Source organism: Nycticebus coucang, chromosome 11, assembly GCF_027406575.1.
Source record: "Nycticebus coucang isolate mNycCou1 chromosome 11, mNycCou1.pri, whole genome shotgun sequence".
Classification (NCBI taxonomy): Eukaryota; Metazoa; Chordata; class Mammalia; order Primates; family Lorisidae; genus Nycticebus; species Nycticebus coucang.
This window is the reverse complement of record NC_069790.1, coordinates 42,248,668-42,274,560: the sequence shown is the minus strand read 5'-3', so window position 1 is coordinate 42,274,560 and position 25,893 is coordinate 42,248,668. Positions and strand designations below refer to the sequence as shown.

The following is a 25,893-nucleotide window of genomic DNA, read 5'->3' as shown; positions in this document are numbered from 1 at the left end:
CTCAGGAGGTTGAGGCAAGAGGATTGCTCAAGCCCAAGAGTTTGAGGTTACTGTGAGCTACCATGACACCATGGCCCTCTATCCCAGGCCACAGAGTAAGACTGTGTCTCAAAAAAAAAGAAAGAAAGAAATAGAACTTTGATTTTTCTGTTTCTTTTCTTTCTTTCTTTCTTTTTTTTTTTTTTTTGAGACAGAGTCTCATTTTGTCACCTTGGTAGAATGCTGTGGCATCAGTGCTCACAGTAACCTCAGACTCTTGGGCTCAAATGATCTTCTTGCCTTAGCTTCCAAAGTACCTGGGATTATAGGCACCCACCACAACGCCTAGTTAAATTTTTTTAAAGACTGAGTCCCATTTTTGCTCAGGCTGTTCTCAAACTCCTGACCTCAAGCAGTCCACTCACTTCGGCCTCACAGAATGCTAAGATTACAGATATGAACCTAACCTTTTTCATTCTTTAGAAATTATATGACTTTTTAAAAATTCAAACTTTAAAAATATGTATATTTGAATTTTAAGTATAATTTCCTCAAAGCTCAGTTTTTTATATATTATATATATATTAAGAACGTATACATATTTTTTTTATATATTCTTGAAATCAAGACTAAGCGTGGCTTGTCCTGGATTATCCCTGGAGTTCAGTGCTAGGCTCCTCTTTGTTCTCTGGCTGTTCCTCCCTGCTATTTACCCCATCCCCAAGTTATCCTTTTAGGTGGAATGGCTTTTTCCCCCTTGGTATTCTTAAAAAAGGATAATTCAGCTGGCTTTCTGTCATGGGATACAAGTTTGGTATTGTATTTTTCTTATTTAAATGTGTCATCAGAACCCGTGTATCCACCAAGCATCTTTCACTAAATCTAAAAATGATCACTTTTTAAAAAAAATTAATATAAAAATGATGTATTTCTAAGTGTCCAGAGAGCTTTTTTCTCTGGCTACCTAGGAATATATCATGTTGCATTCATGCTTTTCCACTGGAAAATATTTAGTTCATTTTAAAGTATATTTAATATAAAACATATTTATATTTAGTTTTAAAGAATATCTTGTCTAAAACTAAGTAAGTTCCTTGTTCACTATGTAAAGTATAATAATTTAAAAATATGACTTCAATCTTTATGTTAATAGGTTTATTTTGGCTTTTTTCATACATTTGTTTAATTGTGTATGAGCTTTTGAATAGAAAATGACAAGGAAGATTTTTCTTACTCTCATTTCTTACATCCTTTGATTATATTAAATGTTTAATATTATTTAATTATAGTCTATCTCACAATATCACTGAGACATAAGCCTATTTTACTCTTGAGTAAAGCAAATTGTACAGAAGTTAATAATGTAAGATTACATTTTGAATAGGGAGTTGCATCCTTACCATGAGTTCTTTAACTGTTTTTCCCCCCACTGCTTTGTATTATTGCTTTTTTGTGAAAATGATAATAATTCTGGGGACCTATGTATTTCCCTTGGGTAGCCCCATGTTACATGTGGCCATTGAGCACTTGAAATGTAGCAAGTCTGAATAAAAATGTGCTGTAAATGTGAAATACACACCATATTTTGAATACTTGGCTTGAAAAATGAAAGAATGTAAAATATCTCAACTTGTTAAATAGATTTTATGTTGAAATGATAAATTTTTGGTTATATAGCTTAAATAAAATATATTGCTAAAATTAATTTTACCTGTTTTTACCTTTTTTACTGTGGCTACTGGAAAAATTAAAGTTCTGTATGTGACTCACATTATATTGCTATTGGATGATACCACTCTGTATGATCTTATCAAAAAGAATGGCTAGCCGGCATTGTGTTCTGAGTGATGAGAAAAATTAACTTAACCCCCCATTATCTGGGCAAATATTACCTTCCATTTGAAGACTTGACAGAGTTGCCATTCACTGAAGATACAGATTATATAATTTGTACTATGTATCTACCATATTTTTTTTTATTGTTGGGGATTCATTGAGGGTACAGTAAGCCAGGTTACACTGATTGCAATTGTTAGGTAAAGTCCCTCTTGCAATCATGTCTTGCCCCCATAAAGTGTGACACACACCAAGGCCCCACCCCCCTCCCTCTGTCCCTCTTTCTGCTTCCCCCCCATAACCTTAATTGTCATTAATTGTCCCCATATCAAAATTGAGTACATAGGATTCATGCTTCTCCATTCTTATATTTTTTTAGAGACTCTTCAAAGTCACCAACATTTCGATTACTAAAGCCTAATATTACATGGGCTTTGAAAAGTAGATTTTATCTGAATCAAGTAAGGGTATGATTTTAATCTGTTTGAAAGTTTCTGCAGCTTCTACTAACTAAATTATAAAATTAAACAGACTATAAAATTCTTGAGAACTATGTATCTTCATGTCTTTCCGTGATTTCATTTCTAGTAGCAGTTGTAGAAACTAGACTAATTTCAGTGTAAGAAAGAAGGCAAGAGAGCACTTTCTTTTGGTAACTTTATTCTGTAATTAGAATCCTGCTTTTGGTCATATTCAGTAAATTATATTACAATTAAGAAATTGGGCTTGTTGCCTGTAGCTTAGTGGCTAGGGTGCCAGCTATATACACCAGAGCTTGCAGGTTCAAATCCAGCCCAGGCCCGCCAAACAACAATGACAACTACAACCAAAAAATATCCAGGCATTGTGGCAGGCAGCTGTAGTCCCAGCTACTTGGGAGGCTGAAGACAAGAGAATTGCTCAAGCCCGAGTATTTGAGGTTGCTGTGAGCTGTGACGCCACAGCACTCAACTGAGGGTGACAAAGTGAGACTGTCTAAAAAAGAAAATATATATATATATTGGTTAAGGAAATCATGCCATTATATTTGGTATTTTAGAAATGTTTAGGATAATTTGATATTTTAGGAAGACAGACCTTTAGAAAATTCAGAATTGACCTTTTCTGGAAAAGTCCCAGGTCTTTTACAGTCCAGTATAGTATTCTTGAATATAATAAATTCCTTGGTACCTAGAACTTGACTGAAATGAAGTCTGGTCAAAGCAAACCTCCTTGTGACAAAGAGTATTTAACTGTAGTTCATGACTGGTACTTTTTGATCAATCAATTTCTGACCTGAAGGTAATCTGAAGTGAGACAATTGTGTTACTTATTTATACCTTCTTCAAACTTTCTTGTCAAATTAATGGAAAAACCGAACAGTTATAAAAGCAACTAATACATAATACATACTCAGCATGTCTTCACTGAATGAATGGAAGATTTATTTAAAATTTAGCAGCAGTAAAGGAACTTGAAGTTTAACAACATGTAAGACTAAGATTTTTTAAAAAAATAACATATTAACCTGTTATTTAATGGCTTACAATATTTGAAAGATTTATTCTAATAAATTTTATTGCAATTTTTGTTTTCAGTTTCAGAATGGAAGAGTTTTAAGTGAAACATATCCACCTGAATTAAATCACATAAATAACAGTCAGACTACCCCCCATCTTCAGTCACTTCATCATTCACCAGAAGCCAGACCTTTCCCTGATTTGACGTCCAGTGGATTCCTGTAATTCCAAGCCCAATTTGACCTTGGTTTTTGGATTAAATTAGTTTGTGACGGATTATGGAGTAATGAAACTGTGGGTTTTGGATGTCAGCACGCTCACATGGAGGCGTTGATGCATGTTACTTACTCCAAACCAAATTTTAGTTTGTAGAAAAGGAATTTAATATTAAATTATATACACTATAGTCACTAAAATAGAAAGTGTGCTGCCACAGAGTAGTGAGATACCATCTACATTTCACATTATTCTGAACACCACAAAATGGGCAAAACTCATTCAGAGGAACTTTAAGACTTAAAAGAAAACTTTCTCTATTTGCATTATTTCTATCAGAATAAAAAGAAAACTTGAGTTTTGACCTTCTGGACTCTTGATAGCTCACCAAATACAAAGTTACAAAACTAAACTATTTTCCTATCATTTTAGCCTCTGCTTTTATCTCAGATGTTATATGGTTTGGTGCTTTTTTATAAGAAGATAGTCTCAGTGCTTTTCTCCTTCACTATTAATCTAAGTGCCTCACATTTTTTTCTACCTATAACACTGTAGGATGTACATTTTATATAAAATATTTTTCTTTTAAATTAATAACTTTTGTGTGCACAAATATCATTCGTATTTTCTAAATTCAGTCATTTTTGTTAATTCAGGCATGTTTTAACACTTACCCACTTTCTTTGGGTAAAGGGCAAATAATGAGAAAAGATAACTATTTATTACATAATCTAATTGCTTCTAGACTTTCAGTGTTGCTATGTGCCTTATGTTGATCAGGTTGAAAATAAAATTTCTTTCCAAATTCTTAAGTATAAAAATATTAAGACAGTAGCACTTAAATGTCAGCAGTGTTTTTAGAAGAGATATACCACTGTTTATTGAAATCTCTGGTGTTATCTGCATGTTGCAATGTGAAAAAATCTGTTGTTGAATGCAACTGTGTTTATTAAATTGCAACGAAGAGAAGCAGCTTTATTTCTAGCTTTTTGATTAAATTAAAGCACCCATTTCAATGTATATAAATTGTCTTTAAAAAGTGTTTTAGATCTATAATCTTTTATGTTGACTTTATAAATTTCACTTCTTAGAACAGTGGAAACTTTGTTTTTCTCATATTTGAGGAGTGTTAAGATTGAAGATAACAATGTTTGGTGCAAAGTATTGTAATGAGTGAAATGGTGCGTTTTACAGATATAAAGAACAAAATTATTTGTAAAATATTTTCCATTTTTCATTTGAAAATAGTCCATTTGTTATATGTGCACTTATATGTGTTACATCTGTTTGGGTTTTAGGTATTTTATCAGTGTGTCTTTCTAAGAATGAAATAATGAATCAAACTGCCTTGAAGTTGGAATTAAGAAAAAAAGACAACCACTCAGTTCATTTACCTTCAAATATTAAGTGGTTTTTATGATATAATGACCTTTATTACCAATAAGGCAAATTAATCACTCTACTAACTTCACTATCCTGAAATTATTTAAAAGTAAAAATGCCACCATCCATTATTTTCTTTCTAAGTATGATACCTGAAGAGCGTAGACACATTTTGCATATATGATTTTTAAAAACCTGATGGAATCCCAAACTGAGATATAGTATTAAAATACATTTTTGTTTCTTTTATTTCTTTTTTAGTAAATTAATGTATATAAACCAAAATCTCTCTCAGTTCTATGTGTGTTCAGTCAGAATTTTGAGTAGACTGAATTCAAGAATTGAAAAAAATTTGTCTAAAGCATTTCATAATTTCATTCTAGCATGAGATATCACTAAGGATTTAGACCAGTAATCTAGATTAATGGTCTATTTTTTACATTTAAATTTTCATTAAAAGTCTTCATATAAACCATTTTTGTTAGTCTCTTCCACATGTTACTGGATGAATTGCTTAGTGGGAAAAAATAGGCTTTTTAAATTGTGAATATAATGACGATCAACTATAAAATTAAGTTTTTAAACCATATTGTATATTTTTATCTGTATAAAATAACTAAAATATATCCAAGAATAATAAAATCCCATTAATCCAATACTCCTTTGTCTGTACTGGGAAGTGCCAAACAGATAATGCTTAGTGTAGTAGTGTGCTGAGGGATTCGTTTTAGATGATTCGCACATCTAAGGATGTGAATGCATCTAATACAGTCTTTTCCTACATCAGGTTTTTAAAGTATCTAAGATTTACCAATGTTCCAACATACTATGAAACTTTCGATCATTCCTATGCACACACTAGTGTTTTTCAGTATTACTAAATTTTAGGTAAATCTTCTCATGGTTCTTCTCTTTCCTTCAAAATGTTACTGCTTACATATGCCATGCATAAATTCTTATTTAAAATATGATTTATAATATCCTTATTACCAAACAAAACTGTACATAATATCCATGGTAATAATCACGTATGAAATAATATGTTTTAATGTTAATTCTTTCTGTTCCATGTAAGGGAAATGACACTTTTAGTATAGTATTATAGCTATGTTAGATGAGGGGAATCTACCGTAGTTAAGGATGTGTTAAGTCAGTAATTCATAAACTTGCAAAATTGTGCCCCTCAATGTTTTGGCCTTTATTTGACTATAAAAAACATGTTCAGTAACTTCATAAATTAAAATGCTTCTGAAATGAACTGTTTAAGTCTCTTGAAGTCCTGTGTTACTAGTGTTCCAAATAGGGTATTGTTAGTTCGTCACATTAAAATTTAAAACCCTGTTTTGATATTTAAAGAATACAGTAGAAACTCCATAGTTGACCACCTCCTTAAGTTGACCTAATTTTCATGGATCGGACACGCACCATATGTACATTATCAGAACAGTAGGCCTAGTTCCTTACGTTGACCTCCTCTCACGTTAACCAGTTTCTTACAGTTCCTGGGGTGGTTAACTTACAGAAATTCTATTGGATTTCTGAAGAAATTTGAAATAACCCTATTAGCTGTATTTTGTGCTTATATTAGAAAAATTATTGTCCTAATTTATCTCTTTAATGAGTGTAAATGATACAGAAAGCTTTCACCTTAAATTTGTAACTGATGAACATTCGAAAACATCTGCAACAATTTTAATTGATAAAGTTTCTGAATGTTTTCATTCTCAACACTTATTTTTACATTAGTTTTATGTTTGTCCTTTAACAGTTGGTAGTTTTTTTTTTATCAAATCATGTTACCATCATAATTCTGAACATTTTAGAATGACTGAGTCTTTTGTCTGAGAATTACATAATATTAAGTTTTGATCTGAAACAAGTAAAAGTCTAGATAATCTACTTCTGATCCCTGCTTGCACTCATGTGGCCTTTGTCACCATGAATGACGTCAGCTTGCCCCCACCACACTGACCCAGGGACATTGGCCACTCACAGGACTGGGAGATACCTTTCTGTTCCTCTTACTGTCTACAGGTTACCTTGCTTCCAGTTGTACTAATAAAATTAAGAGTATTATCCAAGTTTATATCTTCACCTGAGTGATACCACTATCCTTGGTCTCTTAAACTTACCTCCAGTGTATGAGGAGCAGAAGTTCCTGAAGGGCAAGGTTAACACCCTTCCTTTCTCACCCTCGTGCATGTTTTTCTACACTTCCCTTCCCAGAGGATGTCCTCTCTAGGCTTCCATGTATACAAGACTTTCTTCATCCCCCCCCCAAAAAAAAGAAAGAAAAAATTAACCTTGTATCTCTTTTCTTTATTAAGTTACTTTTTTATCTCCTTCCTCTGAAACACGTTTTATCTGAAATCTGGTTTTGTTTTTCACCCTTCTATTACACTATGTTGTTGTAGTTCACTTAGCGCCCTTTTACCATAGGCTGACTTTCTGGGGCCTTCCAACCATATTGATTATACCTTCAGTTAACTTTTCTCCACTCCTGCCTTCCATGACATGAGTTTTCCTACCACTGCCTATCATTTCCTCCCTTTTGTTACCCACTCTTCCCTCCTCCCACCTGTCAACAAGCTTAGTTCCAACCTTTTGTGGCCTTCTCTTCATACTGTGTGAGAACAGGTGATTTGATGCCTGAACACTGAATGACTTCGTGAAACATTCTTTCCCTTGGAGAGCAGCATAGCAAAGCTAAGCATGTAGACTCTGGAGTATAAATTCTGGGGTCACCACAAATAAGACAGATGCTATTGGGGAGGCTCCTTACACTCTCTTAGCTTGAATTTCCTTTTCTCCAAAATAAGGATAATAATTAATCCCTGCCATACTGACTTACTGGAGCATTTCATAAGTTTATGTGTAACCACTTAGCTCCTGATGGCCAAAACAAGTAATTCAAGCAACAAAAATAATTACATTAGTGATTACAACCCAAAGAATACATATCCATGAATTCATTCTGATATAAATAAATGGATGAATAAATGAATTAGGGGGAAGGGGCAAATCTTTGTTATAGAAGAATCCTAAATAAAATAGGAAGTTACTATGCCCTCCAATACATGGAGCGTCCCTGGAAGTGTGAGCTAGATTCCATGATTTACTTCATGGAGTAAGAATAGTCCAGAAAGGTAAAAAATAATACCTTTACAATGTTGAGATCTGGCAGACACTAACCAAGTCATTGAGGTTAACATCACCAATGATGTCATGTTGATACCATATATTCCCAGATAAGATACTTTGAGAAGAGTTCTTCAGCTCTCTGATATTACTAAAAAGTACATAACCCCAGTCTAATCATGAAAACATCAGACAAATCTAAATTCAGAGACATTCCCTAAAACTCCCGTGAGTATGAAGTGTCACAATCATGACAAAGAATTAGAGACTGAGAACTTGTCACAGAGCAGAAGAGACTAAAGCGAGAAGACTGAACGTGACATATCCGGGATGGCACCCTGCAATAGAAAAAGTCTGCAAGTGGAAAACTGCTGAGATCGAAGTCTAGTTAATAGTATCATGGCATTACTGTTAATTTTCTAGTTTTGACTAATGTATTATACCACGGTTGTGTAAAACATTAGCAGAATCTTGACAAAGGGGATAAAGGAACCCACTTTATATTCTTTCAACTTTTCTATAGATCTAAATAGTTTAAAAACGATTTTTATATACAAAAAAATTTATTGCATCAATAAATATCGTCATTACTATTTTCCTATGCTATCTGACCAACCTCTTCTCAGTTGAAGATGAAAGCTATACATTGACACAAATCCTCATTCTGCTGACTGCTGATTAGGTGAATATCTGAGTTGTTTATCTCCTAAAATGTTTCTTTCCCTTCGATCTCTTGACATCATCCTTATCAGTGGCGCTTCTAGCCTTATTCTCATGGCTCCTCCACAGCCGCTACAATAAACCTATTTTCCTATTTCAGCTAAGTAAACCTATTTTCCTATTTCAGCTAAGTATAGACACGTTTCAGACTGAGCATTTGTAGCAGCCTTACCTCTGTCAACTGGGTACTTCCTTGTCTCATCCTTTCTTCCTCAACTACCTCTTCACCCATCTTGTGGACTCCAGACCATTGAGTGTGCATTGTTCTTTTTCAGTCTGTCCACCTGGACCTCAGTATCAGTGTATCAGCAGTATTTTCACTGATTTCCCTGGCTTTGCTCACTTCCCTATGGGTAACCACCTTTCCAGTCTATATCCTGGCCCAAACACCTTATTTTCCTGATAAACATTCTTACTAGAGAGTCACAAAACTGAAATAATTAACCTCACCACAGACGTACCCACAGCCATGGCAGACGCTGACAAGTACCTACAATGACCTTATGGTATCTTCCTTAGTATGAGAACCCAGACTTTTTACTAATTACACTGAGGAAAACAAGACTACACTTTCCAACTTCCTCTGTGGATAGGTAAACAGCTAACACAAGTGAAGTTTTGTAACCATGTGCCTAACTGCCATACTAAGGAAAAGAAAAATAATTTGGTGAACAACAGGGCCCCATAAAAAATAAGTAGCACCCCCCCTTCATTTGAATTTTGAAGCTATTAAGAAATCAGACAAAAGTCTAAGCAGATAGAGAAGGGAAAACTATGTCCTCATGATTAGAAAGCTAAACATGACAGCCAAAGGAAGACTACCCACCCCCCTTCTTCAGTCTCCAGTCTTGAGTTTAGACTGTTCTGGGAAACCCGCGGTGGGACCAACCCACTTCTCCACGTCATAGCCTCTTACAATTCCAGATAGACACAAAGGGAGAAGGAGATCAAAGTCCTCATGTCCATGACCACTGATAGATGTCCCTTACATATGTGAGGACTGTGGACAGGGGCTGCCACTCTCTTTGCCCCTCCACCAGGGGAGAATTAAGTGATTAGGCAAGAGGCAAGGAGCATTCATCCTTCTTCGTGGAAACCTGAGAAACAGAAAAAAGATTTTTCTATCCAAACCCCATCAGTAACTACGTCATCATGGTTATTGTTATTAGAAGAAAATTCATAAAATTCTGCGAATTTTATTTAAAAAAACAATCCTTTGTTAAGGGCCATTTCTACTGTCCATTGCTTTCTTCAATGGTTTCTATGTAGCATCTACGAGATGTAGAAGTAAGTTGAGGTTCAGACTTAAGAAATAATCATCTCTTCTGGCATTGCATGATTCCCTTCATTACTTTGTTTACACTCCCAGAAAGCACAGAATTCAGTTTTATGCTCAGATGCATCAGTTTTATGCTCAGATGCAACAGCTTCCCTCTACCTTTATTTCAAGCCAGAAGGGTATCCATGCTTCTGCCGTCCTCCATCCCTACTTTGTTACTTCCCTCTTGAGGTCACCCGCTTTCTTTAATTTTTAATGTAAGCTGCCACAAATTCTTTAATGGTAGGATATAAATTATCCATATAAAGATACAGACAGTAAACGCAATGATGTAGAGAAAATATTAGAAGAGAAATATGCTATCCGTGAGTGACTTTAGATAAAATGTTGGCCAATAAAACTTTGCTGTGTCCATAGAATATAGATCAGCTCAGTATAGATCTAGTGCCTTAGTAAAGGGATGATGACCGTGAATAATGGTTTCAATCTTGTCTTTCCAGAGGCCATGATATTTTCTCCATGCACGTTCTCTTTGACACTACTCATTTAAGATTTTTTATAATGTCTGTGAAATTCTTTGCCTTTTGGCCTCTTTCATGGTCCAAATCACAGTTGTCTTAAATCACCTATTATTTCCTATTGTCCCTGTTATTATTATTGTTGCTACTATTGTTGTTATAGATGTTGTTTGTGTTTTTGTTTGGTGTTGTCATTGTTGTTTTTGGTCTGGCCAGAGTAAACCAAATGGGTACAGCATAGAAAGACTTGAGAGAGTTGACTGTGTGAATACTTGTGACACACGCCCTTAATACTCCAAAAAGTATGTAGGAGGACTGTGGGGAAGTTGTAAACCCTTTCTTTTATAGGTGAGCTCATATTGAAACTTGAATCATTACCACCAATTCTCCACAAGTTGATGAGAAAATTCAAGTTACACACTTACAATGAAGAAACTGGGACCAAAGGGGAAAAATAGCCTGTTCAGGTCACACAGGAGACAGACCTAGGCTTTAAGAGTTCTTTCAGGGAATAGATCGTCTAATAGCCATGGAGTGAGTGCTTTGCCCTGGTTGGCATTCTGCCAGCGCTTAATTCCGGTTATCTCATTTACTCACCACAACCCTATGAGTATCCCAATAAACAAAATATTCCAGTTCTACACATGGGTGAGCTATAGAACTATCTCTGTGTGTGTGTGTGTGTGTGTAAACTGCTTAAAATGCAGTTAAAATATTTAGCTTTGGTAGACAAAATAATGGCCCCTCCCAAAGACGTTCATATTCCAGTACCCAGAATTATGACTATGATAATTTAGATGGCAAGACGGCCTTGACAGATATGATTAAGTTAAGGACTTGAGATGCAGAGAGTATGCTGGATAATCTGGGAACCCAGTGTAATCACAAGAGTCTGTAAGAGGAAGGGTCAGTGTCAGAGGAAAGGATGTGATGACAGAAGCAGGGGTGGGGAGCATTTGAAAATACTTCGCTGCTGGCCTTGACAAAGAAGGGCCACAAGCCAAAGAACGCAGACAGCCCCTAGAAGCCAGAAAAGGCCAAGAAATTCCCCTCTAGTGCCTCCGAAGGAACACAGCTCTATTGACACCTTGATTTCACCATTTCTCACTTCCAATACTGTTAAGACAATACATTTGTGTTTTTTCAAGCCGCTAAGTTTGTGGTAAGGTAATTTGTTGCAGCAGCAATAAGAAATTAACAACCCACTGGTTATAGATTTTAAGAAAGCCAGAGATGCGTTTGAGAAGAAAGTATTTACTCCTCCATGATATCGTTTCCAAAGAAAAATTTAAAAGGCTGTTCTGTTCAGAGTACCTCTCCTTAAGACAATTGTGCCATTTTGCAGGGGAGGAACCAGAAAGTTCTGGCAGAACTTACCCATTGTCTCCACTTTCAGAGGTCTCGGACCTGCATAAGAACCTCCACTTTATGAGGCTGACAGCGGGGGCTAATGGGCTCCAGCCCCGCCTTGGCATGGCAGAGAAAAATGAAAGGACATAGCCAATTCATAGTTTCATTACAGCTTTGCCTTGACCAGATGTTTAGCTCATGTCACAAGCCAGGAAATACACTGCTTACAGCCCTGCATGTGTTTCTGAAAATGGGTCCTGATAAATGTGTCTGGTCTTTGCAAATAATCCTACAAATTGGCCTGATTCCTAGTAGAAAAATGGCTTTACTACAGCGGGTTAGACATTACACAAACAGTGTCAGTTACACATCTTTTAAGTGTTTGTTCTGTGTTTAAAATTAACAAAGCTATTTTGGGAATACTTTTTACAGCTATGTATCTAAGGCATTTTCATATGAAAAAAATAAGTTTTTAACTATATCATGGCATTATTACCAAGTGGGGTCTAAGAAAAGACTATTAAAAGTAAAAAGTGACCCAAAACTGTCAGAAAAGCTTTCTTTCTGAACACAGTGCAGCGTCTATTTGTTTGTTGCTTTATTTGCTCTGCAACTTTACATCCATTATCAGAATTGATTCTGACTTCTACGGAATAAGTTGAATTTTTACAGAAAAGAAAGAATCCAAGGAGATTTCCAACACTGCACAATTAGTAACAGTGGCATCGAAGACTGGACTCAAGTCATCTGACTTCCAAATTCAAACATTTTTATTTAATAATTAAGTGTGGTCTTTGATATGATGCAATAAGAACTGAACCATTGGTTTAACTACATTCACCTGGCATTTATACTTTACCTTGAAATTCATATGTTAAACTATGGGTCAACCTCAGGACGACTATTGTGGAATCCGCTGAAGAATTCCTATGACTTCTACAGTTGAGGAAACTGAGACTAGAATGAGAGATAATTAATGCTTCTTCTACCTAAAGTATGTCTCATTTATGTAGTAAAATAATATAACCAGATTGAAGAATGATTCAGCCATTTGGCTGAACAATGTTGCAGAGGGTTTATCTCCTTGATTCCAGATATGAAACTAAATATTTCCCACTGGACGTTTTGTACCATCTAGGATATTCAGAATGGCTCTGCTCTTTCCAGAATTCCATCTTTTATGGAAAATTAACATGTGCCTCTTTGCAAAAAGACCATTTACATAATTTATTCTTACTTCATATGTATCAAAGAAAAGTCTATAATGGAAAGTTGGACTTTAAAAAAGTTACTAGAATATCTCAGTTTAGAATAAAAGAATTAGAACACTTGGATAATAGACTCCCACATTTTCCTTCCATTTTGAAATTACACCATTAAAAAATTCCTTCCAGAAAATAAGATACCAAACAAATTTTACAACATAGAAAGGAACTTCACTTGCATCTTCCATATGCCACACATTCAATATATACATGATAAATTTTCTCTAGTCTTGGGGTTTGAAAGAAGCTATATTTCCATTTTATACTTGTTGGAAGTAGACATACCAGAATTCCATTCCAGGTGTGGTGTGCCAGAACTTTGAATTAATGTCTACAGTGTTGTTTCTATAGTATTCTTCACAGTAACATTTTCTTAGTAATTTTAATCCCAAAAGCACATTGAGTCAATCAATGTCTTCAGAAACAATCTACTCCATGGTTTTCAATATGTCCTGTTTTACAGAATAAGTTTGGGAAACAGTAGACAAAGAAAAGTTAATTAGATCGCATTATCAAAGGTCTCTAATGTAGTAATTATACATTGTAATTTTCAAAAAAAAAAAAAAGGAATTGGTTGTGCAATATTTTCCAAACTTATTTGACACCAAAACCATTTTCAGAGCTTATCCCATGGTGCTAGCATTCCAAGGAAAATACTTTGAGAAAACCTGATCTATGGCAAAAGATCTCAGGTGCTTTTTCTTGATGGTCCCTGTGGCATGGAGTCCTTATTTTATAGATATTCCTTGAGATACATTTGATGCATCTGTCCACATTAAACGATTTGACATTTCTCTACCTAAACAAATATATTTTTCTACTCCAATTCCCCAATCCAGCTTTACACTGAGTGGAAGAGTTTAATGTTAAGGTTTCTTCTCCAGATCACTTACAAATATGTTCTAAAATTTTCTTTTAATCAAATTTGACTATGAGATACCTCTTTGTGATTCAGCCCTGTTATTTTAGCGGGTGAAAGTGTTTCCCCTGAATTTTGTTTTGGTGTTTTTGATCATAGTTTTCACTGGGGGAGTTACTAGGAAAAGCAGTCTTATGTGACACATTACAGTATTTACTGCAGGGCTCGTAGGTAAGGCCCTTAGAAAAGAGCCACCTGCCTTTTTGTGTTAGACCTAGAAAAACAGCATGCTTTTTCCTTAACAAACTGTAAGTGACTCCCTTTTATGTTGAACGCCAGGAAGCTTAAAAACAAATCAGGGCACAACTTGTGATTTGTGCCCTAACACTTACTGTCTAATAGTGTGTGTCTTCACCTTTCACCAGCTGTGGCAACCCTCTACTATTTTCTCTACTGTTATTTTGCATTCATATTTTCTTTCTATGCTACATACAATTTTGTTTTATGCATTCTTGTTCTAATGAAATTCAAGTTCTTCTCCCGCCCACCCCCAATACTTTTGGGGAGTGACTCAGACAAAAAGAACAAAACAGAGAACATGGAAGAATAGAAGAAAAACCATTCTGGTCACAGCCCTGACGGCTAGGTGCTGTGGCAGGCACCAGGTATAACTGATATAACTGATGCTGGGAGAGAGTTTAACATCCGTAGTTCAACTTGGAATGCATGTCAACAAAAGTAGCTGATTTTTTTTTTTCTGATTTTATGATGGTGTCAATATAGGCCAAAGGCTGCTGATCCTTGGTTTTCCTTAACTGCACCATAGATCCATCTGCGTTGTTCAAGTTCCCCAGTTGAGTCAGGTGATCAGTTTTATATCTGATTAGATACAGGACAATGTCATAGATGTAACAAACTAAGTGGAGCAGGCTGACCTGCTGGGAACTGAACCTGCATGCACCTCTTCTGTGGGTGCCTTTCACGGAGGTGGAGGAGGTGACCACTGTGTCCCCTTAGCCAGGAATAAAAACATTCTCCCTCGAGAGGACAGAGAGGCTAATCTCTTGTATTTCTAACAAAGAACCACTTCCTATGGGACAACAGGAATGAACCCAGCTGCAAGGGTGGCACTGGCCAGACAGAAGCTAACCGTGCGTGGGGCTGGGCCTGCCAGCCACAGGAGCCACTGGTCTGGACGCTGCTTCCAGGCCTCCAGCCTTACCACCTCCCAGAGACACAGAGCTCAAGCCCTCAGCGTTCTTGAAACCTGACAGGAGGAAGGACTAATAGACACTCTGCTCTCTGGTAGTTGGCTGCTAGACCCAGTTCTAATTCAATTTGGGAAATGAAGAAACGTGGCATTGCTCACAGTTCTAGATCATAGAACAGTTAACACTGGCTACCTATAAATAATAAACATTGTTCCTATGCTCTGGTTTGTAGTGAAAATATTTTTTATTTTTCTGCTTTATTCCATCTTTTTCAAAGGGTCAGTAACTTTGGGGGTTCCCCCTAGTACTTCATAGGAACAGAGGTGTGGTGGTATCTGTCACTTGGCTTGCAGGTATGATCTTTCTGTCTCTTTCTATTTTGCATATTCTTTTTAAAATTAATTTTGGCCAACCAAATATTTTATCTAAGATGTTATATATAATGCAGTATTTTTGGTATCCTCACATGCAGGTTAATCTCCTATATGGATCTTTATAAAATGGTTATATAAAATTTTTTTTCCATCCTTAGTGAGGTATAATTGACAAATAAAAATTATGTATACAGGGTGGATATAAAGTTTATGTACAATTGAAATAGTTGTAACTTTAAATTGCACCCGAACTTTATGTCCACCCTGTATTTCAGGGGTACCATATGATGTTTCAATATATATGTTCATTGAGAAATAAGTACCACAATCAAGCTAATGCAATTTCTTGAATGCACAAAAGAAATTTGAGTGGGTGGGTAGAGGGAGGGGGATCAGTGGGATCACACCTGTGGTGCATATTACAGGGGTATTTGCGAAACTTGGTAAGTGTAGAATGTAAATGTTTTGGCACAGTAACTGAGATAACGCCGGAAAGGCTATGTTAACCACTGTGATAAAAATGTGTCAAATGGTTTATGAAGCGAGTGTATGATGCCCCATGATCATATCAATGTATACAGTTATGATTTAATAAAAAAATAAAATAATAATAATAATAACAAGAAAAGAAAATAATAAATGATAGCAACTAAAACTCTTTAAAAAAAAAAAAGAAATTTGAGATTTGCATCTGCACAAATCATTCTCCAGAAGTAGTTCTTGAAAAAAACTGGAATGTAGGTCACTTTTCATCTTTGTGAGCTGGACTGTAAGAGCCTCACAAATCGCCTGTTTTCAGACAGCATTGACTAGAAGGCAGCTGGGCAACCTCTGCTTCAGGACTCAGGTGGGATGACCAGGAGCAAACTTTCATGGCACAGGAGCCCACCTGGCAGAGCCTGCTTCTACAGATGAATGCTGTGTGATGGGTTAATTGACGCGCAATGCCTAGGCAATCAGAGATTAATGTAGGTTAATCGTATTATTAACGTAGCTCCATGCTTCTATGCGTCTATGGAAACTCTTGGCCAGAGATGCTCCGTTTTTCACATTTACCCGCACTAGGACAGCCCAGACCATTATGGATTGGGTTACCAGAATGGAAGCATTATGTTTTCTACAATGTTAGAAAAGAATGTATATAGAGGAATGGACACCATGCTTACAAAGACAGTTACTGATTCTTATCACATTAAAAGGAAACGCTGAGAACAGGACAGTCTCCTGGCAAGCCTAGAGATGTGTGACTTAGGGGCAATCCCCCAAGTAACGCAGTGTTCCAGAATGAGATAAGATCGGTCACTCGTTAGTAAGCATGTGTTAAACATTGATGCTCGGTACTTCTTTCTGCTTTAGGGCTTGTGGGGAAAGAACACGTGAGGAAAGAGCGGAAAGAGCACGTGGCAATCCTTATGCATGCAGCCCTTCTATGTAATTACCTTAACTCTCCACACCTGGTGTGTATAACCAATAGCTGTTGCAGAGGGGGCTCTGGGCTACCCTGCACTTAAGGTTAGCCTGCCTCCCGCAAGCTTGTACTTCTAATCCCTGTCATGCCTGGTTCCTTCATACGCGACCAAGACCAGGGCCGTTGGGGTCGTGACAAAAGTAGAGATCTCTACTTCCTCTTTAAAAATGAAAATATAGAACCCAAAGAGGTAAACCAACTTTGCCAATGCAACATCACCAGTCATAAATAGATGCCGACTTTTTTTTTTTTTTAAGGTTCTGGCCGGGGCTGGGTTTGACATCACCAGTCATAAATAGATGCCCACATTTTTTTTTTTTCAGTTTCTGGCCAGGGCTGGGTTTGAACCCGCCACCTCTGACATATGGGGCTGGTGCCCTACCCCTTTGAGCCACAGGCACCACCCCGATGCCCACATATTTATGTAAGAATAAATTTCATTTTATTCACAATGTCCAACATTAGGACTTTATTACCAAGGAATGAAGATCACCCAGCAATGCTCCTTCATCTTTCACATGTGTATGATTTTTGTTACAATGCAGACTCTGATTCAGACAAGGTCTCCAGTGGTGTCCCAATGGCTGTCCTATGCTTTTGAGTATTCAGTGTTAATGGGCAACACCGTGGCCCGGTGTGTGCAGAAAGGATACAGGGCTTTCTACGGTGAGAAAATTCTTTCCTGGAATGGTGAGGAGTTCTCATCAGAGAATTCTTTTGCTATGCCTAAGATGAATAGAATTTCTTATGAATGCTTTCTTTAGATATAAAGCAAAACTAAAAAGATGGGCCATTTAAATTTCTTCTGTTTCTGTAAATGCATAAATTCTTGGCAGAGGAAGCTTATCATAGTTAAGAAAACTCATATCTACATCTCCCATTCAGTCTGAGCATGCTTCCTCTTAAGTAATAATCGACATTGCAAAATTGCAATTAGGCAACTAGCAAAATGTTCCCATGGAATATAACCACGAGCATTTGCTCATCACAAGTTCCCTTTCCTAACCCATATCATTCCCTCCTGTGTGCACTCATTCATGGGTTTCTCAACCACTATCAACACTTGTAGATGAATCATCTTTGTTGGGGGGCGTCTCGTGCACAGTAGGATGTTTAGCAGCATCTCTGAGCTCTACCCACTAGATATAGCAGCACCACACTCATTGTGAAAACTATAAATGTGTTCAGACATTGCCAAATGTCCCCTGGGAGACAAAACTTTCTCCAGCTGAGAATCACTGTTTTAAAAATTAATTTACACTATTTGGGAAAGGATAACTAGCTTAAAACATAGAATTATATAGTTTTAGATCTGAAAGAGAGCTTTACTGCATTTTTAGATGACACACTGAATTTGATTTAGAAAGACTTGTTGGATACAATTCTTTCTATTCAATGGCAAATTCAAGACACTCACTTTAGTTAAGGAAAAATCCCAGATTCCATGTCTAGTTTGAATCTTTCCTAATGTGGTGGAGAGTGGGAAGGAACCAAGACCTTTCTCCACTGTCATCAGTGCAATCTTAGAAAAGGCGAGACCAGAGCTGTATGCAGCCTCTAACAGGTCCCCAGATCAGAGAACATCCAGTTGCCTTGTGAGATGTCTTCAGTCTTAGATGAAGTGAAAACCTACAGATGCAACTTAGGTAAGTTCCCGTGACCCTACTGGTGGCATCAGCTTTCTAGCTAGCTAGCTAAATTCTGGAGCATCTCATATTTACTTTCAGTGACAGTAAGCCAGCTAAATGACTTTGATGGAAAATGTTTATGATATTTGATTGACAAAAGAAAAAAGGGAGAGCAAATAATCCTGCCTTCACCTGAATGCTGAGCAAAGTTATCTACTAATCATTTGTTCTTCTGTTGGTTATCTCACTGTTAAGAGAGCTCTGAAGTAAAACACATATCTTAGGTACTTAAAAACTCATTTCTTATTCATAGATTCTCTAACATTGCTAAGATGTAATAGCCTAAAAACATGTCATATAGATGCTAGTTATCTATGGTACTAATATCAGTAACTTGAGGCCTTCACCCAGACATGGATAAAGGGACACTTTTTCTTTTCTCTTCTACTGAAAGAGAGGGAAATCCATTTTCTTTCTTTTTTTTCCCCCCCTCCATTTTATTTTTTATTTTCTTTTTTGATAAAAATTTTTAAATTTAATTTTTTTAATTTTTTATTTTTATTTATTTTATTGTTGGGGATTCATTGAGGGTACAATAAGCCAGGTTATACTGATTGCAATTGTTAGGTAAAGTCCCTCTCGCAATCATGTCTTGCCCCCATTTTCTCTCAGTCCTCAGCTGGAGATGACCTGTGCCTGCCAACTAGCATGGCCTTCTGCTTCGCAGCTGGCCCTGCCACCTCCATTCACACTTAACTAATATTTCTTGTCCACTCGCCATGTGCCAGATATTAATCTGGGTACCTCCACATAATTTATCCTATTTGATTTTTACAACTCAGTACATTTGAACACTAATGGGAAATTTGAGTAAAAGAATTAGGCTAATAATGCCAAGCCTAGAGTTCTTTGTGCTTCAAAAAAATTAAAAATGAATATTTGAATGAATTTGAAGTATTCAGAACTAGATATTCATTACTTTCTTGCTTGCTTGGCTTCTTTATGCAACAGACGTTCACAAAATTTGGACGCAAGTTTCAATTTTGTAAGTTGAAATGTTTTTGTATGGCTCCATAATACAATCTAATATTTCAAATTACACATGAACTTTATGGACACCCTGTATTTAAGATTCATGCACAAAATGTGTCTTTGATGAACAAAACGTCCTTTAGTAAAATGTCTACCCACTCTGATTTTTAATTCTGAATTTTTACTTAGTAGTTTTCTCAAAGATGGACATAAATGTATTCACAAGTCACCATTGAAATCTAAGCCAACAGCAAATCATATTTTGACAGGAATGTAGAAAAATTAGATATTTACTGCAGGGATTAATATTAACACCAATGCCTAAACCAATAAAATGGGATGTACAGCTGTATGTCTTGAATAATGTCTGTGTTTGTATTCGTTTTCTCTTGTTACCATAACAAATGGTCATGAACTTAGTGGCCTAAAACAACACAAATTTATTCTCAAACACTTCTGGAAGTCAGTGAACCAAATCCAGTCTCACTGGGTCTAAGTCAAGGAATTGGCAGGGCTGGTTCCTTCTGGGAAATGAGGAGAAATCTGTTTCCTTGCTCTTCTCAGCTTCTAGGCTATCTGCATTTCATGGTTTATGACTTCTTCCTCATGTTGTTTCAACCTCATGCTTCCATCTACTATTTCCTGCCTCCTTTTATAAGAACACTTGTGATTACATTGAGCTCACCCCAGTAATCTAGGATAATCTCCCCACCTCACCATCCTTTATCACATGTGCAAAGTCACTTTCATAGTGGAGGGTACCACAGTCACAGATTCAGAAGATTAGGAGTTGGATGTATTTGAGGGGCCATTATTCATCCTCTCACAGTTCTGAAACAAACCTCAAACTAAACGTAGTAAAGAATTGCTAGAGAGAGCCAACTAATTACCTAAATCAGTTTAAGTAAATAAAGATATCTGGAAAAAATTAATAAGTACTGAATTTTAATCCAATGTACCAATGCAAATCTGGGACTTTCCATTGTAACATTAAGCCCAGCAGCAAGACTGAAAATAATTCTTAGAAGATAATGGAAATACCCTGTGATTTGATCCCTGGAAATGAAAGGAAAACAAAAAAATTACCCAGAAAACTCTGAACTTGGCACTATTCATCAAAGACATCAGTAAGTAACATTGTAGAACATTGGCTTTTGACTTATTCTCTAGCTTGACTGGAACCATTATTTTTACCCAGACATTTATAAGCAATTCTATGTATTTATGAAAAGCTGATTTAGGATTAGAATATGCTGTGGATATTCTCCATAAGCACTCTGACCTGGCTACCCTGTGTGAACTCACTTAGACATGTTAATTGCTAAGTAAAGAGTACTTTATGGATACCCTAAAAGCCCTGACTTCACCACTACACAATGTATGTATGTAACACAATTACACTCTACCCCATACCTTTATACAAATATTAATAAATAAAAATAAAAGAGCAAACACAAGCACACTTTCTTTAAAACAATACAGTTCCATTTATCCTCCAATATATGTAAAAATCATAAACTATAAAATGCATTGGTGTATTCTTCAATGAGCATTTAAATGGTTATTATTAAGATATGCATTATATTCCTTGAGGAAGACATAAAGATGGATATTATTCTCAAGTCTAAAAAGCACTTGTGGTCGTTTGTCTCCTTTAAGCAGATTTATGACCATCTTAACCAACAGAGTTCAGTGGAAGTGATGCAAAATGACTGGCCAAAGCAGGGTCAGAAAAGACCAGGAAGCTGGCAAGATTGTGAATGTTAAGTAGAAGGAACATTCACTCTCAGACCTCATAGTCCACTACTGTGCTATGGTGTAAGTTTATCTTAGAACTTCACAGTGAGATACTGCCATGTCAGAATGTTCTTTTGAGTTTCTCCAGCGCTTCATTAATGCATTTTATTTCAGCTATGTTTCATCAAATTTTTCTCAGTACCAGAAAAAATGGTGCTTTGCTTAAACAATTAGTTTGGTTTTACTTTTCTTGTTTTCTTTCTTCTTAATTTGGATGCTATGAATCTTACAATTTATATCTTTACTTCAGGTTCAGAAAACTAAACTGATCCAAATCCAGAACTAAATGACACTGGCTTTGTTATTCTCCCTCCCTTTATTCCTCTTTTGCTTAAAACCTCAGCTTTGAGTAGATATGTGGGTAACTATGAAAGTTTTGAGATAGATTGTGTTATGATCCATTATTTCACTTCCAAGGAACAGTTGATGGCAACCTATCTGATTCACCTGTGCATATTTCAGCTTGTTTGGCTTATCAGTGTTGCCAGGAGGGCTTCATTTATTTCTCCCCACACAGATCTTATATTTCTTAATTTTAGTGTGTCTCAAAACTTTCCTAATGACCCATATACTTTTACATAACAGGTACTTGTTTTTGTATGCTGACTCAAGTACTCTGTAGAGTAGGACCAATATAAGTTATTTATATTAGAAAAGCAACAAAATAGAAATGTTGAGATCTAGACTAATAGGTAATTAGTTAATGAAAAAATTCAGTTAAAGCAGAAAGTCATGAAAACTGATGTAACATACTTTAATATATTTATTTTAACCTAAAACATGTGTGCATTTTAAATTAATCTTTTGATTATATAGGTAGTGCTGTTGATGGAATTTTTTTTAAGCAGTAGTTCCTTGGTCTTAGAGATTTGAAAAATAAGCCCATAGACCACACAGATTAGTGATAAGATACGATTTATTAGATAGAAAGGAATATAGAAGAACTAAAAGGCACCAGGGCCTCTGGCGGGAGAGCAGGGTGTGGGAGGGCAAGTGGGAAGGGCCCACCCAGGTCTTTTGCATAGGACGTTATATACTGTTTTGTAAATACTTAAGTCTTGAGAATTATATTTGGCCAGGACTTGGCAGACTTCAATGTTAATTAGTGAATGAATGAGTATATCAACAAATGAATGTAGTCCCTCTACTTCTGGGCAAAAGTAGCAGGGAGTCCACTCTAGAAGAGGCCCAGCTTACATGAAATACTGTAAATACTGTTTTTTCCTGTCTTGCTTATATTCAGAGAGTGAAATTTCAAGAGGAAAGGTCTGTTTGCTTAGGGCTAGAAAATGGGGTGGGGGGCTTTTGTCCAACTCTGAATGGGGGAACTCTGTGTCAGTGCCAAGCCCTTGTTTTCAGAAATGGATCTATTGCTAGAGCTTGTCACTATCCTGTATCTCCCACCACTATAATTAATCAACTAATATGCCGAATTAAAAAAAAAAAGAATGAGAACTTTTTAGAAGAAGAGTAATCTCTTTAGACTGTTAATATTTTCCTTTCTAATATTTAAGAGTTCCTTTGCCCACATCTAATACAAAAGCATTTTTTAGTGACTCCTTTTCTCAAAATATTCTAAAACTTTTAACCATATTTTATAGGCATAGTAAAGTTTTTTCTTGTTGCACTTCTTTCATTTGTAATGTTTATAATTACAGGTTTGCATTTGGGATAAAGTAAATCTCAGTCAGGACACTACTCAATGGGTGGAAACAAACATGTCTGAGGCTGCTGTCCAGTGTCTTGTTGGTTGTAAGTGGTCTGTGTTCTCCAGACTTGGTCTGTATGTTTTAGACAAAGTGAGGAGCTTTGCAAAAATGGTTGACATAGAAAAATAGCTAAATGAGTAGGCTCATAGAAAAATATATGGCAAAACATAGCAATAAGAACATTCAGAGGTATCCAACTATACAAATCAGTGGAAGAGCACGAGTCAGTATTGTGGTTAATGTGAGTAGGTGGCTCTGGGTGTGGATATGCACATGCTTCACCATAGAGGACTTCTTTTCATTCTCTTTGAAGGAGCTAAGAATGTTTTACCCCAAAATATGACTACTTAACATATAGAATATTTTGAATTAAAGGCCATTCATAATCAGAAAACATTGGAAAGGGCTTTCCCTCTATCTGCATAAAATCAGACTGACCTGATTAGGCAACTGACTTCCTCCCCTCTCCTCTGAATGCTAGAAGACCTGGCCTGAATCATTAAGAGAAAGAGGGACGGAGGGAGGGGGGTGGGGCCTTGGTGTGCGTCACACTTTATGGGAGCAAGACATGATTGCAAGAGGGACTTTACCTAACAACTGCTATCAGTGTAACCTGGCTTATTATACCCTCAATGAATCCCCAACAATAAAAAAAAAAATTAAAAAAAATAAAAATAAAAATAAAAAGAACATGATTCCTGTCTCTCAGGTTAATTTACAAGTTTCCCACCCCCATTTATTCATCCTCCCTAGCAACCACTTCCTGCAACTATACTCTACATTCTCCCCCCTCCCTTTAAAAAGGCATCTATAAAGGTATCTGACCATCACTGAGACATTGGGTAATCACTCTTGTGGTCCCCCACCCCCCAATGGAATTTGGAAATAAACATTTTCCTTATTAATCTACCTTAATTATGAGTTGATCTTTCAGTGGAAAAGGGCAAGTTTTGCCATTATCCCTACATCTTCCTCTCCTGGTATTCCTCTTGCAAGGCCCTGGCAACACCTTTCATTTGGTTGCCATTTCCAGAATTAATGCAACTTTAGTTTTATATTGGTTCCATATAGTTCAAAGAGAGTTTCCTAAGTGAATGTCTACTGTTCTTTAATGTTTCTGGGAATATTTTAAAGTATTTCTTTTTTTTTTATTTTTATTTTTTTTATTAAATCATAACTGTATACAATGATATGATTATGGGGCATCATACACTCACTTCATAAACCATTTGACACATTTTTATCACAGTGGTTAACATTGCCTTTCTGGCGTTATCTCAGTTACTGTGCCAAAACATTTACATTCTACATTTACCAAGTTTCGCAAATACCCCTGTAATACACACCACAGGTGTGATCCCACCGATTCCCCTCCCTCTACCCACCCCCCCCTTTCCCACTTCCCCCTATTGTTAAGTTGTAGCTGGGTTATAGCTTTCATGTGAGAGTCCCAAATTAGTTTCATAGTAGGGCTGTGTACATTGGGTATTTTTTCTTCCATTCTTGGGATACTTTACTAAAAAGAATATGTTCCAGCTCCATCCATGTAAACATGAAAGAGGTAAAGTCTCCATCTTTCTTTAAGGCTGCATAGTATTCCATGGTATACATATACCACAATTTATTAATACATTCGTGGATCGATGGGCACTTGGGCTTTTTCCATGATTTAGCTATTATGAATTGGGCTGCAATAAACATTCTGGTACAAATATCTTTGTTATGTTGTGATTTTTGGTCTTCTGGGTATATGCCTAGTAGAGGAATTACAGGATTGAAGGGCAGATCTATTTTTAGATCTCTGAGTGTTCTCCATATATCTTTCCAAAAGGAATGTATTAATTTGCATTCCCACCAGCAGTGCAGAAGTGTTCCCTTTTCTCCGCATCCACGCCAACATCTCTGGTCTTGAGATTTTGTGATATAGGCTAGTCTCATTGGAGTTAGATGATATCTCAAAGTAGTTTTGATTTGCATTTCTCTGATGATTAAAGATGATGAGCATTTTTTCATATGTCTGAAGGCCGTGCGCCTGTCTTCTTCAGAGAAGTTTCTCTTCAAATCCCTTGCCCAGCCTGCGATGGGATCCCTTGTTTTTTTCTTGCTGATGCGTTTGAGTTCTCTGTGGATTCTGGTTATTAAACCTTTGTCAGAGATATACCCTGCAAATATCTTCTCCCATTCTGAGGGCTGTCTGCTTGCTCTGCTTACTGTGTTCTTAGCTGTGCAGAAGCTTTTTAGTTTGATCAAGTCCCAGTAGTGTATTTTTGAAGCTGCTTCAATTGCCCGGGGGGTTCTCCTCATGAAATACTCACCCAGACCAATTTCTTCAAGGGTTTTCCCTGCATTCTCCTCTAGTATTTTTATAGTTTCATGTCTTAAGTTTAAATCTTTAATCCAATGAGAGTCTATCTTACTTAATGGTGAAAGGTGTGGGTCCAATTTCAGTCTTCTGCAGGTTGCCAGCCAGTTCACCCAGCACCATTTGTTAAATAGGGAATCTTTTCCCCACTGAATGTTTTTAATTGGCTTGTCAAAAATCAAATAGCGGTAAGTAGCTGGATTCATCTCTTGGTTCTCTATTCTGTTCCAGATATCTACTTCTCTGTTTTTGTGCCAATACCATGCTGTT

At 36.4% G+C, this 25,893-nt stretch overlaps 1 protein-coding gene across 1 annotated transcript in view; it reads left to right on the top strand.

Annotated features, from left to right (window-relative positions):
- Positions 1 to 6,187, top strand: part of AHR (aryl hydrocarbon receptor) — a 48,736-nt gene extending 42,549 nt beyond the window's left edge. Inside the window, exon 11 of the mRNA XM_053609641.1 lies at positions 3,393 to 6,187. Coding sequence (XP_053465616.1) covers positions 3,393 to 3,539 — 147 coding nt within the window. The 3' untranslated portion in view covers positions 3,540 to 6,187. The remainder of the gene's footprint in view (positions 1 to 3,392) is intronic.
- The last annotated feature ends 19,706 nt before the right edge of the window (positions 6,188 to 25,893 follow it).